Genomic DNA, 22,825 nt, shown 5'->3' with positions numbered 1-22,825 from the left:
TTAAACCACGATGGGGGGACTGGGACTCTGCAAACTGCATATCTTCCTTGCCAGCTTGCTTCCTGTTGGGTTTTACCACTGGGACCCTTGGGGGGCATTCGGGAGGTAAGACTTCTGTTTCTAGTTTCTTTATACCTCCAGTAGTCAACGGTAACCATCGCTTCATTCTCCAGCTTCTTTTGGCACTCCCAGCACCAGGCTTGCTGCTCCCTCTCCCAGCTACCAACTTCTGGGTGGTGCATTCTAGATAGATGGAGTGCATTTGCATCTCTTCCTCACCCACCCCCACTGGGCTGTGTCCCCTGAGCAGTTTGAGCATCCTCTTTTCTGTACCTCTTCCATAGGGACTCAAACTTGAGTTGCAGGGCTCCTCTCCTTAGAGGCCAAGGTATCAGCCGTGTGGTGCCAGTTCCTTAGAGGTTTGAACACCAAACTCCATGGACCTCCCCACTCTCTTCTAGGCATAGCCACATAATACCCTTTCTCCAAGCTCCTAGCTTCTCGTAACACACTTCTTCCATTTTGTTCCCCTAGCCCTAGCCCTGTGGTGGTAGTACTTCCTGCAGTTATTAATCTCTTGATTCCCTTAGCGTTCCTTTTTACCCTTTCAGCATTTCAGTATCTATGTAACCAGGTTCCTGTACTAAATCAGTGCTTGAATTACCCATATGGTTTCTGTTTGTCTCATTCCAGGGGTTTTTCATTTTCTAGTAATAAAGTAAAAAAAAAAGATTTTCATCAATTCCTAAGTTTGGAACTACTTCTCTAGTCTCAAGCCCTGCCATTCCCCCCCCCCCCCACCTCTTTCTTAGCGGTGGGTAGGGGCAGAGGGAGAGAGTTTTTAAGCAGGCTCCACACCCAGCACAGAGCCCCACTCGGGGCTTGATCTCACGACCTGAGATCATGACCTGACCCCAAATCAAGAGTCAGATGCTTAACCAACTGAGCCACCCAATGCCCCATCTCTTTTTCTCTTTATGCTTCAGTATCTGAAGTTTTTTTAGTTGCCAGAACATGCAGATTCAGTTCGTCTCAAATATGTTGCGCCTGGTAGACTGTACCAAGTTCTGATTGTCAGCACCCCCACCTACCTTTCCTTCAGCCTCCCATCCCATAGCAGTTCCTTGGTTAACTCCTGCATGATGCAGGCCAGAGACAGTACACTATAGAGGTTGTAGAGATACGCCGTTGCCTAGGTTTTAATATCAGCTTTGTTATTTTGCTGGCTTTATGACCTGAAGCAAGTTAATACGTGTTTCAGTTTCCTCATCTGGAAAATGGGGATAATAATTTTACCTACATGGTAGGGTTACTGTGAGGCTTAAATGTGTTAATGTAAAGTACTCTGAACAGTGCTCTGTGTATAGTCATTGTTCAGTAAGTGATAATAAGCTGCTGTTATTATCAACTACATGAGAATCCCTCTGGGATACCTTTCTCGATCTCCACACTCTGACAGGTTCCACCTTTTATATGTTCCTGTAGAGTCATGTACTTGTCCTTTTCAATATTTATGCTTGAGGTGATTTGTTTAGTGTCTTGCCAGCATATCATGGTATATGGGATAGTTGCCTTTTTTTTTTTCTTTTCTTTTCTTTTTTTTTTTTTTTTTAGCATCTGGCTGCTTTCAGAGACTTTGGAGTGATGTGGAATATTTTTACATCCCTTCTCTTGTTAACATGAAAAAGGTCCTTATTTTTCATAGATATCACATAACAAAAGAACACATGATTTCGAATGACTGGTGTTGAAACCAAAAAATCATATCCCACAAACTTTTGTTCCAAAGCCTGAAAATTTATATGTGCAGAAGAATCCTTGAATACCAACTGCTAAATAATTTCTCTGGTATCTCTGCAGATGGAAGCTGTGTTTCCCACGAGCAGCCCTTTATACTGAATTCTATCTTCTAAAGCCTTTTTTTCCTTGGTCTTTTAAGTCTGTTTACAATAGGGGCGCCTGGGTGGCTCAATTGGTTGAGTCTGCCTTCAGCTCAGGTCATGATCCCAGGGTCCTAGGATTGAGCCCCACATTGGGCTCCCTGCTCCCTGGGGAGCAGTGGGGAGTTGTCTTCTCTCTCTCCCTCTACCCTTAGCCCCTGCTCGTGCCCACACACTCTCCCTCTAAAATAAATAAAATCTTTAAAAAAAATCTGTTTACAATAAGTGTACATAGACAGTATTTTCTTTTAATATTCTACTTGAAGTAAAAAGAAAGGTCTGATAGTAAGATATACATATATATGTATATATGTGTGTGTGTGTGTCTGTGTGTTAAAGTGTGAATAGGAAATAAACAGTTATGACAGGAAAAACAAATATGCCACACCCTGGAATTGAATATTTATTCAGTTTCAACATTATATTTAATTCTGAACTGCTAAGCAGCCATAAAAAGGGAAATATGATTTTTGTCATATGAGCAGAAGAGGCAAACCATTTCTTTTTTCTGAATTTTAAAATGTATTAGCATAATTCAGCCATTCTCAAATTATGAATGTAGAGCACCAATTCTGCTAAATACTAACAGGTATCAGGATTAAGTTTAAAGATAATGGGCTAAATAAGAAAAACAGACTTCTCTTTCTTTTTTTTGCTTTTGTTAAAAGTTTTTAATTTTAATTCCAGTGTAGTTGTTTGTTTTGTTTAAGTTCCACATATGAATGAAATCATTTTTGTCTTTCTCTGACTGACTTATTTTACTTAGCATTATATACTGTCTAGCTCCATCCAAATTGTTACAGATGACAAGATTTCATTCTTTTTTTATGGCCGAGTATTATTCCATTGTGTGTGTGTGTGTGTGTGTGTGTGTCCCATTTTCTTTATCCATTCATGTTTCAGTGGACTCTTGGGCTGCCTCCATAATTTGGCTGTTGTAACTAATGCTTCAGTAAACATTGGGGTGCATGCATCCTTTAGGCTTAGGGTTTTGTATTCTTTGGGTAAATACCCAGTAGTGCCATTACTGGCTTGTAGAGTAGTTCTCTTTTTAATTTTTTGTGGAACTTCTGTGCTGTTTTCCAGAGTGGTTGCACAGTTTGCATTCCCACCAACAGCACAAGAGGGTTCCCCTTTCCCATCTTTGCCAACACCTGTTGTTTCTTGTGTTGTTGATTTTAGGCATTCTGACAGGTGTGAGGTGGTATCTCATTGTGGTTTTGATTTGCATTTTTCTGACGATGAGTGATACTGAGCATCTTTCTGTGTGTCTGTTGGCATCCATATGTCTTCTTTGGAGAAATGTCTGTTCAAGTCTTCTGCCCATTTTTAAATTGGATTATTTATTTTTTGTGTGTTTTGTAAGTTCTTTATATATTTTGGACACTAACCCTTTATCAGATATGTCATTTGCAAATATCTTCTCCCATTCAGTACGTTGTCTTTTAGTTTTGTTGATCATTTCCTTCACTGTGTGGAAGCTTTTTATTTTGATGTAGTCATAGTAGTTTATTTTTGCTTTTTTCCCTTGCCTCAGGAGACATATCTAGACAAATGTTGCCCATGTCAGAGAAATTGCTGCCTGTGCTCTCTTCTAGGATTTTGATGGCTTCCTGTTTTGCATTTAGGTCTTTCATCGATTTTGAATATATTTTTCTCTATGGTGTAAGAAAGTGATCCAGTTTCATTCTTTTGCATGTAGCTGCCCAGTTTTCCCAACACCTTTGTTGAAGAGACTGTCTTTCACCCATTGCATATTCTTGTCTCTTTTGTTAAAGATTAATTGACCATATAATTGTGGTTTTGTTTCTGGGTTTTCTAGTCTATTCCATTGATCTAAGTGTCTGTTTTTGTGCCAGTACCACACTGGTTTGATTACTACAGCTCTGTACTATGACTTGAAGTCTGGAATTGTGATCCGTTCAGGTTTGTTTTTCTTTTTCAAGATTGTTTTGGCTATTTGGGGTCTTTTGTGGTTCCATACAAGTTTTAGGATTATTCATTGTAGTTCTCTGAAAAATGGTGTTGGTATTTGATAGGCATGGTATTAAATCTGTAGATTACTTCTTTCATCAGTGTTTTAGAGTACACATATCAGTTCCAGTAGTTTTAGGTGGAGTCTCTTGGGTTTTCTACGTAGAGTATCATGCCATCTGCAGGTAGCGAAAATTTTACTTACTAATTTGTTTACTTACTAATTTTATTCCTTTTTATTGTCGTAAAGAGACTTCTTATATGTTTTCTCATAACCTTAAATATTCCTAATATGTAGCTTGACTTTCTAAGAGAAAGATAGAGTGTTTCCCTAATTCATTTTGCCACGAAATACTTTTTAAAGTAAATATTAAGCTTTGCAAAGTGGTGGCCTAAGTACTCGAGCAACATGATGGATTATGTCTTCAATACCATTTTTGCAGAAGATATCAGAATTGCTTTTTATTTGACCTTTCCTTATGTTGATTTAAATTTTCTTTGAAACACAATCCGGGGGAAGGCTAACTTCTTCCAAGAATTCTAGACTTTCCCTATCCACCAGGAGTTGCTGCTTCTGAAAAGCATGTGCAGGAANNNTTTGGGAGCTAAGTATTTCTGTTGTCTGCCAGCTTGCTGAACTGGCAGTTGGTCTAGGAGTCTCTCAAGGCACAGTCATTCTAGACTGAGGCTGATTTTATTTTTCCTAGTGTAACCTGACTCTCCAGGACCCACACCTCCGAGGGCTATCCCTGTTTCAATATGTAGTAAGGGCCTGAGCTCCCCACCTTATCTCCAGGGCCCTGCTGGGACTAATTATTTTGAAAACACTAGTAACAGCATGCTTCCAATTTAGTCCCCAGATGTAAGCTCTTTTGGTCTTCTTTGCTGCTCTTCAACCTGTTTGTCACACACTTCGTGTACCTTAATCAGCTCTCCCATTTCTCCTCTCCTCTTCTACACATGTCTGTACGCTCTTTAGAACACTTGTTTATGGGAAACAAATTATCCTCTGTTACATAAACCTCTGCTATGTTAACTTCCATCTCTTCATGTTTCATTTAATGTCTTTTCTACCCCCCTGGCCTTGACTTAGTTGAGGTACGTCTTTCAGTTGTTGCTTTTTTCTGAAATACCTTGTGGGCATGGGGTTGGGCAAGACCAGTCAACATTCTCCTCCATTTTCAGTGGTACATCCAGACTATTATTCCTCCACTCTTTCAATTAACAGCAAGCAAGAACAACTGAATAAAATAAAATTCTGTTCTTTTGGGTCTTATGCCTTTTAACTTTCTTACTTATTGCTGTCAGTTTTCTCTCATTTGAAGATATTGGTACCTGGATATCATCTTCATTTTCACCCCCAATCTTGCCATTATTCATTTGTAGCATAGCCTATCCACCTTGAATCCGTTTGGAATTTATTTTTATATATAGCGTGAAGTACAACTCCGTTCTTGGTGATCCACTCATGGGGAAGCAGTGATGGTAATATGACCATTTGAGGGAATGATGCATTTTAAAGTATAACCCCCCCCCCCAATTGATTGGCTCTAAGAAGATGAGGGCTGATAAAAATTCTCAGGAATGTTTAAAATGTTTTGTGTTTAATGCTTAATATGTTTAAAAAAATTTTTAATTTTATAGGAATGAATGAGAATTGTACTTGAAATGGTTATATCTGGCTGTATCATAATCTTGATTCAATGAAAGGGGTTAGCTATTTTGCTAACTGTAGTGTAGTAGAAAAAGCATTGGATAGTTTAAGGTTCAGCCATTTGCAAATCAGTTACTTTCTCTTTTTTCCTACTGCAAAGTAGAAAGAGTAATAACTTATTCATAAAGTTGTTGGGCTAATAAAATGCAATAATTGCATATAAGTGTATGTGTGTTTTGTAAACTTCGATGTTTAAGATCTAATAAAAATTAGAGAGCTATTCTCTCCTAAGGGGGGGTCATAAGGTTGCACTTCAATATCACATTGTCTCCATAAAAAACTTTGATTTCTCTATACCCTGTGTATTTTTATGGGGAAAAAAAATCTTTTAAAAAAGTATTTGTTATTTGTGGTACTTTAATCTGAATGATAATTGTTGGGGTTGGGGGACTCCAGTGAACGTTATTCTGTGCAGCTAAGGAAAAATAACTTATAACTTATTTCTTATGATCCTATACTTGAATTATACTGCTAATATTATCTTTATAATGTTTCATTTACAGGTATATGATGTTGATTGATGGCACAAATGAAGTTTTTATGATTGATAGAGATAATTCAGTGTTTCATGTTTCAAATCTGGAATTTCCATTTCGTAAAGATCTCCGTATACATTTATCAAATACTCTCTTGGATGGGGTAAGTCATATGTTTGTTTGTTTAAATTAGACACTGCTATTTTTCTTTTTCTTACAAGTAAATATGGTTTTCCTTTTTAGAGTGGAGAGGGACAGAGGGAGAGGGAGACAAAAAAATCTTAAGCAGGATCCATGTCAAGCGTGGAGCCTGAAGTGGGGCTCAGTCTTACAAGATCATGACCGAAATCAGGAGTTGGACACTTAACTGACTAAAGGCGCCCCTAAATGTGTATTTTTATTAATTAAATAGGAAACTTATAATCTAGTTTTTTAAATATCTTTTTGAGGTATAATTGACTTATAAAGAAGGTAATCCAGTTTTTTATTAGGATGTTAAATTTTATTTATCTCTTACCTTCACTTACTCTCACTTGATCATTGTCTTGGCTATGAGAATAAGTGAACAAAATTAAATCTTAATTTTTTTTTGCTCCTTGTGATTGAAAAAATAATTCTTGTTGAAAAGACTTAATTTTATTTTATTATTTTACTTGTCAGTTGAATTTTAATTAGGTGATACAACGTGTCACACTTTCCCTTGGCTCTTTAGCTTACAAACTAATAGTTCTTGTTTGAAGAGAGTCATGCCTTTGAAAGCAACCATTGTACTTTTACATTTGAATTTTAAAAGCTGAAAAGAATTTTCCCCTTTTTTTTTTTTAAAAGATTTTATTTATTTATTTGGCAGAGATAGAGACAACAAGAGAGGGAACGGAAGCAGCGGGAGTGGGAAGGGAGAAGCAGGCTTCCCGCTGATCAGGGAGCCTGATGTGGGGCTCAATTCCAGGACCCTGGGATCACGCTTAACAACTGAGCCACCCAGGCACCCCTGAATTTTCCCATTTCAGAAAATACATTTAATCATAAAATTACTTGATTAAAAATATTTTAACTTTCTCCTATATAAACAGCTTCTTCCCAATTCTGAAAATATCTGTTCATTGTAAATAAAAATTAAAATAATATAGAATATTAGGAAAAAGCTGATAAAAATCACTAGACCTACTATTGGAATAACTTCTGTTACCATTTTGATGAACTTTATTCCAGACTATTCTCTGTGACAGAGTTCAATCTTATGTCTGTTCCTGTGGAATGTAACATTCATATTAGTAATAGCAACTCAGAACATAGATTCTTTAGTGTAGTTGGGTTCCTTTATAGTCCAGTAAGATTCTGAATAATCATGGGACCTCTGCCTTGGTTGAAAATGAGTGCTCTGGTGGAATATGTATACTCATGTATAGTTAAATTTTTTGTATGAAAAGAACCAAATGGTACATGTGTTTTGTGACTTGTCTTTTTCCTCTACGTAGCAATTTGATTTGGATGTCTTTCTCACATAAATGTCTGAATGGTATACCATTGTATATGTAAACATCATAATTTGGGATATCCAAACTATCTCGACTGTGAAAATTGTAGTGGATGCTCTTTAAAAATATGACCCATCTCAATAACCCAACCTCAACCTAATGAATTAGACTCTCCCATTGATCAGAGTCATCTGTGCTTAGTAAGTACCCAGGTGATTTTAATCAGGCAAGTTTAAGAAATAGTTCTGTAATTTATTTAACCAGTCCTCTCTTGGTGGATATTTTCATTTTTTTTGTAGTTTTTTTTTTTTTTTTAAATTGGAAGACACTTGAATGCATGTCCTTATACTTTTTTCTTTCACAATTGTGCAATTTTTTAAAACATTTTTAAAAATTTTAATTCAGTTAATTAACGTATAATGTACTATTGATTTCAGAGGTATAGGTCTCTGATTCATCAGTCTTATATAATACCCAGGCTCATCACATCACGTGCCCTCCTTAATGTCCATCACCCAGTTATCCCATCCCTCTGCCCCTCCCCCAGCAACCTGTAGTTTGTTTCCTATGATTAAGAGTCTCCTATGGTTTGCCTTCCTCTCTGATTTTCTTATTTTTTCCTCTCTTCCCCTATGGTCATCTGTTTTGTTTCTTAAATTCCACATATCAGTGAGATCATATGATAATTGTCGTTCTCTGATTGACTTATTTCACTTAGCATAATACCATATAGTTCCATCCACATCATTCCACATGGCAAGATTTCATTTTTTGATGGCTGAATAATATTCCACTGTATGTGCATGCATGTGCGTGTGTGTGTGTGTGTGTGTGTGTGTGTGTGTATATGCCATCTTCTTTATCCATTCATCTGTTGATGGACATCTGCATTCTTTCCATAGTTTGGCTATTGGGCATGTTGCTACTATAAACATTGGGGTAGAGGTGCCCCTTCTGATAACTACATTTGTATCTTTGGGGTAAATACCCAGTAGTGCAATTGCTGGGTTTTAGGGTAGCTCTATTTTCAACTTTATGAAGAACCTCCATACTGTTTTCCAAAGTGGCTGCATCAGCTTGCATTCCCACCAACAGTGTAAGAGAGTTCCCTCTTCTCCACATCCTCACCAACATCTGTCATTTCCTGACTTGTTAATTTTAGCCATTCTTACTGGTGTGAGGTGGTATCTCATTGTGGTTTTGATTTGTATTTCCCTGATGCCAAGGGATGTCGAGCACTTTTTCATGTGTCTGTTGGCCATTTGGATGTTTCCTTTGGAGAAGTGTCTGTTCATGTCTTCTGCCCATTTCTTGATTGGATTATTTGTTCTTTGGGTGTTGAGTTTAATAAGTTCTTTGTAGATTTTGGATACTAGCCCTTTGTCTGATATGTCATTTGCAAATATCTTCTCCCATTCTATCGGTTGTCTTGTGGTTTTGTCAACTGTTTCCTTTGCTGTGCAAAAGCTTTTTATCTTGATGAAGTCCCAATAGTTCATTTTTGCCTTTGTTTCCCATGTCTAGCAAGAAGTTGCTGTGGCCAAGGTCACAGAGGTTGCTGCCTGTGTTCTCCTCTAGGATTTTGATACAAGATTCCTGTCTCGCATTTAGGTCCTTCATCCATTTTGAGTCTATTTTTGTATATGGTGTGAGAAAGTGGTCCAGTTTCACTCTTCCACATGTGGCTGTCCAGTTTTCCCAACACTGGATATATATATATTTTTTTCCGTTGGATATTTTTTTTCCGTTGGATATTCTTTCCTGCTTTGTTGAAGATTAGTTGACCACAGAATTGAGGGTCCATTTCTGGGCTCTCTATTCTGTTCTGTTCATCTGTGTGTCTGTTTTTGTGCCCATACCATACTGTCTTGATGATTACAGCTTTGTAATAGAGCTTGAAATCTGGAATTGTGATGCCACCAGGTTTGATTTTTTTTTTTCAACGTTCCCCTGGCTATTTGGGGTCTTTTCTGGTTCCATACAAATTTTAGGATTATTTGTTCCAGCTCTGTGAAAAAAGTTGATGATAGTTTGGTAGGGATTGCACTGAATGTGTAGATTGCTCTAGGTAGCATAGCCATTTTAACAATATTTGTTCTTCCAATCCATGAGCATGGAACGTTTTTCCATTTCTTTGTGTCTTCCTCCATTTCTTTCATGAGTATTCTATAGTTTTCTGAGTACAGATCCTTTGCTTCTTTGGTTAGGTTTATTCCTAGGTATCCTATGGTTTTTGGATGCAATTGTAAATGGGATGGATTCCTTAATTTCTCTTTCTTCTGTCTCATTGTTAGTGTATAGAAACACAAGTGATTTCTGTGCATTGATTTTATATCCTGCCACTTTGCTGAATTACTGTATGAGTTCTAGCAATTTTGGGATGGAGTCCTTTGGGTTTTCCACATAGAGTATCGTGTCATCTGCAAAGAGTGAGAGTTTGACTTCTTTGCCAATTTGGATGCCTTTTATTTCTTTGTGTTGTCTGATTGCTGAGGCTAGGACTTCTAGTACTATGTTGAACAGCAGTGGTGATAGTGGACATCCCTACTGTGTTCCTGACCTTAAGGGAAAAGCTCTCAGTTTTTCCCCATTGAGAATGCTATTCTCTGTGGGCTTTTGATAGATGGCTTTTATGATATTGAGTTATGTTCCATCTATCCCTATACTGTGAAGAGTTTTAATCAAGAAAAGATGCTGTATTTTGTCAAATGCTTTTTCTGCATGTATTGAGAGGTTCATATGGTTTTGCCTCTTCTTTTGTTAGTGTAATCTGTCATGTTGACTGATTTATGAATGTTGAACCATCCTTGCATCCCAGGTATAAACCCCACCAGGTCGTGGTGAATAGTCCTTTTAATGCACTGTTGGATCCTATTGGCTAGTATTTTGGTGAGAAATTTTGCATCCATGTTCATCAGGGATATTGGTCTGTAATTCTTTTTTTTTTTTTTTTAAGATTTTATTTATTTATTTGACAGAGACAGAGACAGCCAGCGAGAGAGGGAACACAGTCAGGGGGAGTGGGAGAGGAAGAAGCAGGCTCATAGTGGAGGAGCCTGATGTGGGGCTTGATCCCATAATGCTGGGACCACGCCCTGAGCCAAAGGCAGATGCTTAACCGCTGTGCCACCCAGGCGCCCCTGTAATTCTCCTTTTTGATGGGAATCTTCATGTGGTTTTGGGATCAAGGCAATGCTGGCCTCATAGAAAGAGTTTGCTCTTCCTATTAATGGAAGTTTTCCTTCCATTTAAATTTTTTGAAACAGCTTCAGAAGAATAGGTATACATTCTTTAAATGTTTAGTAGAATTCCCATGTGAAGGCATGTGGCCCTGGGCTCTTGTTTGTTGGGAGATTTTTGATTACTGTTTCAATGTCCTTACTGGTTATGGGTCTGTTCAGGTTTTCTGTTTCTTCCTGGTTCAGTTTTGGTAGTTTATACCTCTATAGGCATGCATCCATTTCTTCCAGATTGCCTAATTTGTCGGCATATAGCTGTTCACAATATGTTCTTATAATTGTTTGTATTTCTTCGGTGTTGGTTGTGGTCTCTCCTCTTTCATTCATGGTTTTATTAATTTGGGTCCTTTCTATTTTGTTTTTGTTTAGTTTGTCCACGTGTGTATCAATCTTATTAATTCTTTCAGAGAACAAGCCCCCAGTGTCATTGATCTGTTCTACTGTTCTTTTGGTTTCTGTTTCATTGATTTCTGCTCTAATCTTTATTGTTTCTCTTCTTCTGCTGGGGTTAGGCTTTATTTGGTGTTCTTTCTCCAGGTCCTTTAGGTGTAAGGTTAGGCTGTGTGTTTGAGACCTTTCTTGTTTCTTGAGACAGGCTTGTAGTGCTACATACTTCCCTCTTAGGACCGCCTTTGCTGCATTCCCGAGGTTTTGAATAGTTGTGTCTTCATTTGTTTCCATGAATTTTCTTAATTCTTCTTTAATTTCCTGTTCATTCTTTAGTAGGATGCTCTTTAGCCTCCATGTATTTGAGTTCTTTCCAACCTTCCTCTTGTGATTTAATTCCAGTTTCAAAGCATGGTGGTCTGAAAATATGTAGGGAATGATCCCAATCGTTTGGTACGAATTGAGACTGGATTTGTGACCCAGGATGTGATCTATTCTGGAAAGTGTTCCATGTGCACTCAAGAAGATTGTGTATTCTGTTGCTTTTGGGTGGAATGTTTTGAATATATCTGTGATGTCCATCTGGTTCAGTGTGTCATTCAAACCCTTATTTCCCTGTTGATCTTCTGCTTAGATGATCTGTCCATTGCAGTGAGGGGAGTATTAATGTTCCCTAAGAAATCAATAAACTCTTGTATTATTATCCATGTGTTTCTTTGATTTTGTTATTAATTGGCTTATATAGTTGGCTGCTCCCATGTTAGGGACATCAGTGTTTACAATTGTTAGATCTTCTTGTTGGATAGACCCTTTAATTATGATATCGTGTCCTTCCTCATCTCTTATTCCTGTCTTTGGTTTAAAATCTAATTTGTGTGATAGAAGGATTGCCACCTCAGCTTTCTTTTGATGTTCATTAGCATAATAAATGCTTTTGCACCCCTTCACTTTCAATCTGGAGGTGTCTTTGGGTCTAAAATTGTTGTTGCAGATAGCATATTGATGGGTCTTGGTTTTTTTATCCAGTCTGATGCCCTTTGTCTTTTGATTAGGACATTTAGCACATTCTGTGTAACTACTGAAGATAGGAATTTAGTGCCATTGTATTACCTGTAAAATGACTGTTAGTATATATTGTTTCTGTTTTTTTTCTGGTCTATGTTACTTTTGTGCTCTCTCTGTTCTTAGAGGACCCTTCCAATATTTCTTGTAAGGCCAGTTTGGTGATCACAAATGCTTTTAGTTTCTGTTTGTCCTGGAAGCTTTTTATGATACTCCTTCTATTTTGAATGGGATCCCAGCGGGATAAAGTATTCTTGGCTGCATATTTTTCTCATTTAGCACCCTGAATATATCATGCCAGCCCTTTCTGGCCTACCAGGTCTCTGTGGGTAGGTCTGCTGCCAATCTAATGTTTCTTCCTTGTAGGTTATAGACCTCTTGTCCCGAGCTGCTTTCAGGATTTTCTCTTTGTCTCTGGGATTTCTAAGTTTCACTATTATATGTCAGGGCATTGACCTATTTTTATTGATTTTTGAGGGGGGTTCTCTGTGCCTCCTGGATTTTGATGCCTGTTTCATTCCCCAGATTTGGGAAGTTCTCCGCTATAATTTGTTCCAGTGTACCTTCTGCCCCCCATCTCTTTCCCCTTCTTCTGGGATCCCAATTATTCTAATATTGTTTTGCTTTATGTTATCACCTGTCTCTGGAATTCTCTTCTTGTGATCCAGTAGTTGTGTATCTCTCTTTTTCTCAGCTTCTTTATTCTCCATCGTTAGGTCTTCTGTATCACTAATTCTCTCTTCTGCCTCATTTATCCTAGCAGTTAGAGCCTCCATTTTTGATTGAATCTCATTTTAATAGCCTTTTTGATTTTGACTTGATTAGATTTTAGTTGTTTTATTTCTCTGGAAAGGGATTCTCTAGTGTCTTCTGTGCTTTTTTCAAGCCCAGCTACTATATTTATAATCGTTATTCTGAACTCCTGTTCTGACATCTTACTAATGTCCATTTTGATTAGGTCCCTGGCAGTCAGTACTGCATCTTGTTCTCTTTTTTTGAGTTGAGTTTTTCCATCTTGTCATTCTGTCCAGTGAAGAATAGCTGAACGAGAGAACAAAATACTAAAATGGCAACAACGACCCCAGAGAAATATACACTAAAGAAATCAGAAGAGACCTGAAACTGGGAGGGGAAAAATAAAGGAAAAAAAAGAGAATCTAATCAGACAGGTGAGCAGAATAGAGCAATACACTGGATTCCATGTGTATTTTGGTCTGTTTTTTCGAAAACTAGATCCCAAAATTGTAAAGAAAGAGAAACTTATATGTGTACAAGAATAAAATTAAATACAATGAAAGGATGGAATGTAATTATAAACATGGAAATTAAAAGACAAGAAAAAAACGAAAGAGAAAAAAAACCAAACAACAGCAAAATGGAAGGGATATAAACAGACATGTGGAGAGAACAGAGCAATAAGCTGTCTCCTGTGTGTATTTTGGTCAGTTTGTTAGAAGAAACTGCATCTCAAAATTGTAAAGAAAGAAAAACTTCCTATATATAGAAAAATAAAATTAAGTAAATTGAAAGAATAGAATGTAAGTGTAAAGATGGAAATAAACACTTTAACAAGACAAAAAAAAATAAAAAACAACAAAAAGGAGAGTATGATCAGATGGGTGAATAGAACAGTGCCATACATTATATTTTTGGTGTATTTTGTTCTGTTAGTATCCCAAAATTATAAAGAAAGAAAATCTTATATATAAGATATATATATATATATATATGTATGCAATATCTAGGTGAGATCTTATATATATATATACATATAAATATATGCAATATGGAGGTGAGATATATATATATGCAAAAATGAGATAAAGTACAATGAAGGGATAGATTGTAAATGAAAAAATGAAAATTAAAAAAGATTTCAAAAAGGAGTTGATATAATAAGAAACTGGTTATAAAGGACAGAAAAAAAATTAAAGTTGAAAGACTAAAGAATCATGGGGAAAAAGCCATGAATTCTATGTGCCGTATTCTCCTAGCGCTGGAGTTTTGCAGTTCTCATTCATTGATGGTAAACTTGGTCTTGGCTGGCTGTTCTCACTGATCTTCTGGGGGAGGGGCCTGTTCCGTTCATTCTCAAGTGCGTTTGCCCCAGGTGGAATTGTATCACCCTTGCCAGGGGGCCTAAGCAGTGCTCAGGTTTTCTCTCTGTGGCTTCTGTTCCCTGAAGGCTTTCGTGCAGCTTTAGAGTGTGAGAATGAAATTGGTGTCCTCCTAATCTCACCCCAGAGCTGAAGGCTCAGGGGCCCAGCCCTTAGTGTGCCCTCAGAGAAAAACAGTCAATCAGTCCTGTGTCTCTGGTCTCCTTCCGCACTCCATGCTCACCTGGCCTGTGACCCAGTGTTTCTGTCTCAGGCACATGACCCTGTTTTGAGCCTCCAAACCCTGTAGACAACTGCAGCGTGCTCCCCCACCACTCCTCCCCTGGGGAGGCAGTGGGGTCTTTCCGGTTCTGGTGCTTGTTGGGCTCCTGGTAGGAGAGCAGTTGCCTGACTGTGCTGCAGTTTGCAGTTTAGGGCAACCTGGAGCTGAGAGCCCACTCCTGGGCTCACTGCAGCTGGCTTCCCTCCTCTGATGCCTGGGACCTCTGCAGTACTCAGGTACCCCTGGTCTTCCTGTGACCCCAGGGATTCTGAGACCACACTGTCCCAGCTAGGGTTCTGCCCCCCCCTTAGCCACCTGAGTGACGTTCCTCACTGGAGCAGACCTGTAAAAGTTCCAATTTTGTGCTCTGCTGCTCTATCATTTGCTGGTAGCCGTCTGATGGAGGCTCCCTCCGCCGTGATTTATCTTCCTATATATAGCCTCGGATGCACTTCTCCGCATCTCCTACCTTACAGAAAGTGGTTGCTTTTCTCTTTGTAGAGTTGTAGCTATTCTTTTCTTCAATCTCTGGTTGAGTTCTCAGGTGTTCAGAATGATTTGATATCTATCTAGCTGAATTCGTGGGACCAGTCGAAATTAAGGGCTCCTCCTTCTCTGCCATCTTGGATTCCCCCACAATTGTGCACATTTATAACTAAGAAGATTCTTAGAGGTGAGATTATAATGTGTATTAAGAATCTTTTGATTGCAAGTAACTGAAGTCCAACTTAAAGTAACTGAGGAAGAAAAGAACTTGATTGGCACAAATAATTGTTTCAGCTTGGCCTGCTTCAGGTTGGATCTGGTGCCTCAAAGGATAGCGACCAGGCTCTCTGTCATTCTCCGTCTTTGCTTTACTTGTCTGTTTGGTCTCATTCTTCATGAAGGCTCTTTCACATAAGAGGCAGGTTGCATTGTAGTGCAAGCAGAAAGGGAACTTTTTCTTTCAACATCCATATATTAATCCCAGGGAAGACTCCAAAGGGCCTTGCCTGAGTTACATACACATGGGAGAATGACAGTGGAGACCAGGCACTCATTGATATTACTACAGCTTGGATTGCAAGAGGAGTAGTGCTCCTAAGGGGGGGATAGTAATAGGCTCTACCTTGTTAAAGTATGCTACGTTTGAGGGCGTGCCCATTGTAAATATTGACAGGTGTAATTGGTACCCTTCTTTCCAGAAAGTTTGAACCTACGCACAAATCTACCAACCATATTTAAAGGATTTGTACACTGTCAAAACACTGGGTTTTGAAAATTGACTATTTTCTAATTTGATGAGGGAAGGGAATTCTTTTCTATTTTATGGGACAGTATAGCATAGTGGTTAAGAGCTCTGACTCTAACTGTTGGTGCCTTACTAGCTTCGTCAGTTAGTATATGAGGGATTTGAATAATTTATTCAGTTTTTCATCTGTAGTGAAGGGAGCCTAAAGACTGTACTTAGATTTTGGTGCTGTTGTGAAAATAAAGTTGGATAGTTTATAAAGTGCTGGTAATAGTGTCTGTTACATAAATGTTTACTCTTTTTGCATTTATGTGAATTGTTAATGAGGTTTAACATTTTGTCACTTCTTTATGAGTCATTGTTTTTCTTTTGTGAGTTGCTGCTGGTTTATATCCTTTATATGTTTTTCTATTGGGTGTTCATCTTTTTCTTACTGATTTACAAGAAATTTTTGTCTGTTAGGGTATTTGTGACACATATTTTGAAAAAAAAATATTTTACTTTTTTGGTGTTTTTTTGGCACAAGTTTAAATTTATATAGGTAAATTTATGTAGGTAAAATTATGAACACTTTAGTTTTTAGTATCTGGCTTTTGTGTCATTTTAAGAAATTTTTACTTATTTTTCTTCCTATTGTTCATATTTTTACTTTATAATTATTATAATACTCCCCTGTATTTCCTCCTAGTACTTTTATGGCTTTATTTGTATATTTAAATATTTGATCTATCTGAAATACATTTTGATAAAAGGAGTGGATAAGTGTATGATTTTATTTATTTCCTACTGTCTAAACTGTTGTGTCAATACCATTCAGCTAATCTATTTTTCCTTTTTAATTGGATATACAATTTTTATTGTATAGGGGATTCCCTTATATATCATTGTTTCTTTCTTGATTTGTTTTCTCATTCTATTGGTATTTTGGTCTTTCAGTGGTAGTTTTAGATTGATTTTAATACTTTGACTGAAGCATACAGTTTAATGTTTGGCAGTCCAAGAGCACCCAGTTTCCTGGCTATCCTGAGGTTTGCCACTTGGATTTTGCTCTCTTTAGCTTTTGGGTGAATAGGCTATTTGTTTGGTTTTTTTTTTTTTTTTTTTTAAAGATTTTATTTATTTATTTGACAGACAGCCAGCGAGAGAGGGAACACAAGCAGGGGGAGTGGGAGAGGACGAAGCAGGCTCCCAGTGGAGGAGCCTGATGTGGGGCTTGATCCCAGAATGCTGGGATCATGCCCTGAACCAAAGGCACTTAACGGCTGAGCCACCCAGGCACCCCTGAATAGGCTATTTGATTAAGAAGTTAGGCTATACTTCATTTGCAAATTTATACAACAATAAGCTTATACTTTTCTCTGCAGAGTAATCTCTGGTAGGCTTGCCTTCAGACCATTCATCTTTCTCTTTGCTGTTTTTGGTTGTATGGTTTATCTCTTTGCCACACATTCACTGCCTTTCTTGGGAGGAAAAAGGAATGCTACATCTTTATTATAACTTCTCACAACTGCAGGTCTCCTTTCTATGGAATACTACTTATATTTTAAAAATTTCTAACCTTTCTTCAATGTTGAATCTTTTTCATGAGCCAGATTGAATTACATGTGGCTAATAATTCTCTGGAATTTGTATGAGAATGCTTTCTTGTCTTAAGATGAGATTTGCTCCTCATTTTTGGTTTTTATCCACTATAGGAAGTGGCTTGTGAATGTTTACTTAAATTCTCAATGATAGGATGATCCTAATGAAAATCACATGCATAAAACACTTATTTGTTTAACAGAGGAATATCATTTTCCAAGTGTTCTGAATGCTTGTGGCCCCATCCCATGTGCTTTGTTTTTATTTACCAGCTAGATACTGGAGTATGCAAACCAGAAGGTAGAAGACTGATGGGAGAATAGGATGTTTGAATTAGTCACTTCTGGGGTGTAGTTTGCGGTGAGAGAAGGTTCAGGATGTGATCTGCGGAGGGTGAGAGGTTGAGGTTGTGTGAAGAAGGGCAGTGCAAGTAAGATCAAGGAAAGTATTAGGTGGTTGCTAATGAGTGATGGTAGGAGTCCGGGTTGAGAGGATGATTATGAACGAGGTAGTAAAAATAAAAAGGAAGATAGAAGGTGCTATAGTTGGATGTAGTGGCAGAGACTGAGCAGAGTAAATATAGTCACAAGACAAAGAGTATTGTGTACTCTGTGGGGCTTTAGTAAAATGTCATTTTGTAACAAAATGACACACATATATACATAAACATTTGGAACATATATGTGTGTGTGTGTGTGCAGCACACAGACCACCTGTGGTTGACAGAACCACTGTGTAAGGTTGGAAGTGTTGTACACTGCACATCTCCAGGGTGCACCATTCTTATTATAGTTAGAGTGACTGGCACCCCTGGAGTTGCGCTGTTTGTAAACTGCACAGCCAGTGTGGCAGCCGTGGTAGTCATTTCACAGGATTAGCAAGAACATTTTTGTTTTTGTTACCCTCATTTAAGATATAGTTTTTTAGCACTATAATCAATAAAATAAAAGGAAGAAAAAGACGCTTAAGTTAAAGCATTTGCCACAGCTTAGCATAGTTTATCATTGAACTAATATTTTTTGAATGACCTTCATGTTCAAGTTGCTGTGCCAAGAGTGCAGAGGGTTGAAAAAAAGACCTTACTCTTGAGACTTTTTACTTCATTTGGTAAGGGTGGAGAAAAATTGGTAGTGATGGAGGAGACCTTCAAATATAAGAATAACTTGATGATTGGTATTTTAAAAGTCCAGTGGTGGTTTAGAGGAGAAATAAATTAAATCTAGTTAGTTTGGAATGAAAGATGTTTTATAGAGGAATTGGCATCATTTCTTTAGAAAGAGATTTTTGTTGGACACGGCCCGAGGGCATTCCAGGTAGGAAATAATGCTTAAAAATTAGATGTTTAACTATCTGCAGATTTAACTGAGCAATACTATTTATTTTCACCCCAAACTTGGACAAATGAAAGCTGCATAATAGACTCTTGCGAAGTTTTAAAATAGCAATATGATTCATGATGTCAATTTACTTGGACCAGAACTATAGTTACCATATCTGTTTTTCCAGTTAGTTAATTAAAACAGTCCTCTGTAGTTTCCTGTTTCTTCTACATTTTCATTTGCAAATTGTTTTTGTAAAATTCCAAATCCAAGAATAACTCAAACTACCTAATTGTCTGGCTGTCAGATGTGAGCATTGAAGCTTTTGTTTTGCTCTCTAAATTATGTTCTTTGACCCACAAAATGTGGAAAATAGGAGTTTAGAAATATGGCATTAATTCGTTTGAAAAAATCAGTGAAATTCAGTTGATTTTATATTGAGGCTAAGGGGAGAATATAACAGTTAATCACCAAAGTTAATAGCAAGAATCTTGGAAAAATGGCGTGACTTTTCAGCTGTTAATGTTTTTTGTAAAGGAATATGCATACTCATTGTTGAAATTTTACAAAGTGTACATCATAAAGTAGGAAAACTCAACTCTCAATAAGAGGTTACATTTTAACATTTTGTTGTATTTTCAGTCATTTTGTTGTGTGTTTAGTTACAGAATGTGTATAATCAATATATATATATATATATATATATATATATATATAGCTAACATTTAATATATGCTATGTATCTAGGGTTCCGTCATTTTCCTTCATTCTGAAGAACTGCTTTTAGGATTTTTTAAAAATTTAGTTTTATTTTTAAAAATTGAAATATAATTCACGTACTATAAGATTCATCCTTTTAAGCTGTATAATTTGGTAGTCTTTAGTATATTCACAAGATTGTACAACCTGTACCCCTATCTAATTCCAGAACATTTCATCACCTCAGTGGACTGTGATAATTAGAATCAAGTGGGCCTTAGTTGAAAGGATTTCGAGGAATGGGTCACCTTTGAGATGAGCTTTGAAGATCTACAGGTTTCCAGAGAACAGTTAATTACTTCCTCTCATTAAAACACTTCAATGGTTCCCCACTGCCCATATCATGAAACCAAACTACTAAACATAATCTTTATATCTGGGCCATGCCTATGTCTTTAGCATTGTCTTTGATTGTGACCCTTGAACGATATGCTCCATATATATGGAGCTTTGGACAGCTTACTCAAAACCACCATCTTTCATGCCTTTGTAATGCAATTTGGCTCATTTACCATCCTGCTAGGAAATATCTGCTTGTATCTTTGAGGATTTGACTAATGGGTCACAAAGTCTTATCAAACCTTTCTCTTATTCTTCAGTTAGAAATAACTACCCCTTGTTAAGCTTATACCATATGTCCTTATTTGGCTGAAATAGTATAGGTTTATATCTCTTGTCTTGGTGTAGTTATTAATAGGAATCTGTTTCATTCTCAGAAGTATTCTGATGTAGACAGTAAGCTGCATGATCACTCTATCTATATAGCCATCTATTGTTAAAATTAAAATTAGAATTCTTCATTGAACGCAGCTACTTATATATTTTCTTCTCTTCCTGGGACTCTTCTTTGAAGGTAGGGACTGTATGCTTAATTTCTCAGGCATTTAGAGCTATATCTAATACATAGTTTGGGCTCAGGAAATATTGGATGGATAGGTAGAAGGGTGGATACTTGGGGACTTCAAAAAAAGAAAATGGAATATAGAAAAGTACAGAGGATAGGAAAGTCAAACGTGGAATTTTTTAAAAAAATTATTAACTTATTTTTTTGGTGGGACCCCTAATGAAGGATTTAAGCTGCAGGTTTCTCCATAGCAGTCTGGAGCAGGAGACAATGCAGCAATTTCTAACAAATTCTTGAGCAATATGAAGTTGATGTATCTTGTAGTTTTCTTCAGGTTTTTTATGTTTAGGGTTTGTTGAGCATCTTTTATCTATGGGTTTACAATTTTCCTTAAAAGTAGAATTTTTTTTGCCATTATTTCTACCCTTCACATGTTTGAAGATTTGTTTATTGTTCTTTTCATTTAAAAAAAACAAAAAACAAACAGGAGCCTGGGAGGCTCAGTCAGTTAAGCGTCTGCCTTTGGCTCAGGTCATGATCCCAGGGTCCTGGGATTGAGCCCCACATCAGGCTCCCTGCTCCACGGGATGGGGGGCCTCCTGCTCCCCCTGCTTGTGCTCTCTTTCTCTCTGTCAAATATAACATCTTAAACAAATAAACCCAACCTTTTTTCTGGTTGATTTTGGATACTTTCCGTTGCTGTGTCTGCAAGTTCACTAATCTTTTCTTTTGCAGTGTCTAAATTGCTATTCATCCCACCCAGACTATTTTTCACTTCAGGCATTGTAGTTTTCACCTCTGAAAATTCATTTTGAGTCTTTTTAATGTCTTCTGTGTCTCTACTTGGCTTTTTGGAATATATGGAATACTGTTATAATCACCTGCCTTAATTTTCTTGCCTGCCAATTCTAACATCTTTCTTAGTTTTGGGCCTATTTTTGATTGATTTTTCTCCTCTTTATGGGTTGTATTTTTTTTTTTCTTTGCCTCTTTGCATACCTGTTAATTTTTTACTAGATGCTAGACATTTTCAAGTTTACCTTGTTGGGGGTTTGATATTTTTGTATTCCTATATTTTTGAGGTTTGTTCTGGGATGCAGTTAATTTACTTGGAATTGGTTTATACCTTTTGAGTCTTGCTTTTAAGATTTGGTAGATGGGTAGAGTAGAGTTTAGTGTAGGGATAATTGTTTTCTGCTGAGACAAGATCCTTCCGAGTACTCAATGCCCGTGAATTAATTTGGCTGGTAGGAACAGGCATTATTCCCAACTTTCCCTCCAAGGCTTTTGAGTGGTTCTTTTCTCATGCATACTCTGCTGAACATTCATGGAAGTCTGACTGAGGATATTTGTCGTTCTTTATCTGGGGATCTCTCTCTCTGCCTCTCTCTCTCTTACACTCTCACTCTGCCCTGAGAACTCTAGTCCTTTTGCTCTCCCTAGACAACTTGTTCTTTTTTTTTTTTTTTTTAAACTCAGGGAGACTGCTGAGCTTTACCTGGGATCCCCCTGCCTGCACTGAAGCCTGGAAACCCCTTGGGCTATAAGTTGGGAAAATTCTAGGGCTCATATAGTTTATTTACTATCTTCTAGAGATTACTGTCCTTTATTGTTGGATGTCTGGTGCCTTGAAAATTATTGCTTCCTCTATTTTGTCCACATCTTTGGTTGTTTAGGTGGGATGATAAATCAAATTCCTGGTTCTCTGGTTTGGTTAGGAGAGGAAATGTGTTTTTCCTTCTTAACTGGGTTTTATTAAGAAATTTTTTTATTTAGAGTTGTGGTAAAACCATATAACATAACATTTACTGTCTTAAATATCTTTAAGGCTACAGTCCAGTAGTGTTAAGTGCACATTTTCGTGCAACAGTTCTCCAGAACATTATCTTGTAAAACTGCAACTCTGTACCCATTAAATAGTTCCTCATTACCTGTACACCTGTGAGAACCATCATTCTTCTTTCTAATTCTGTGATTTTAACTACTTTAGAGACCTCATATAGGTGAAATCATATAGGATTTGTCTTTTTGTGACTGGCTTATTTTCCTTAGCGTAGTGTCTTCAAGGTTTATTCATGTTGCAGCATGTGATAGATCTCCTTTCTTTTCAAGGCTGAGTAACATTCTGCTACATCTGTATACCACATTTATTTATTTGTTCATCTGTTGATGGATATTTGGGCTGTGCTCCCACCTGTTAGCTATTGGAATAATGATGTTATAAGCATAGGGGTGCAAATACCTCTCCAAAACCCTGCTTTCAGTTTTCTGGGATATATACCCAGAGGTGAGATTGCTAGATCATATGGAGGTACAATATTAACTTTTTGAGGGAACTGCCATACTGCTCTTCATAGTGGTTGTACCATTTCACAGTCCCAGCAACAGTACCCACGGGTTCCAATTTTCTTAACTAAGTTTTAAGCTTAGGTATTTTATGTT

The 22,825-nt window shown here is 37.3% G+C and overlaps 1 protein-coding gene across 2 annotated transcripts in view; it reads left to right on the top strand.

The window, feature by feature from the left end:
• The window catches only part of RNGTT (RNA guanylyltransferase and 5'-phosphatase), a 303,675-nt gene that overhangs the window by 76,343 nt on the left and 204,507 nt on the right, over positions 1-22,825 (top strand). For both annotated transcript variants that reach the window (XM_040627529.1, XM_008687490.2), the window contains one exon: positions 6,132-6,267. In XM_040627529.1, coding sequence (XP_040483463.1) covers positions 6,132-6,267 — 136 coding nt within the window. The remainder of the gene's footprint in view (positions 1-6,131; positions 6,268-22,825) is intronic.

The sequence above is a fragment of the Ursus maritimus genome, unplaced genomic scaffold, assembly GCF_017311325.1.
Source record: "Ursus maritimus isolate PB19 unplaced genomic scaffold, ASM1731132v1 scaffold_13, whole genome shotgun sequence".
Lineage (NCBI taxonomy): Eukaryota > Metazoa > Chordata > Mammalia > Carnivora > Ursidae > Ursus > Ursus maritimus.
The sequence above is the reverse complement of the archived record's forward strand: the minus strand, read 5'-3'. Positions and strand labels throughout refer to the sequence as shown.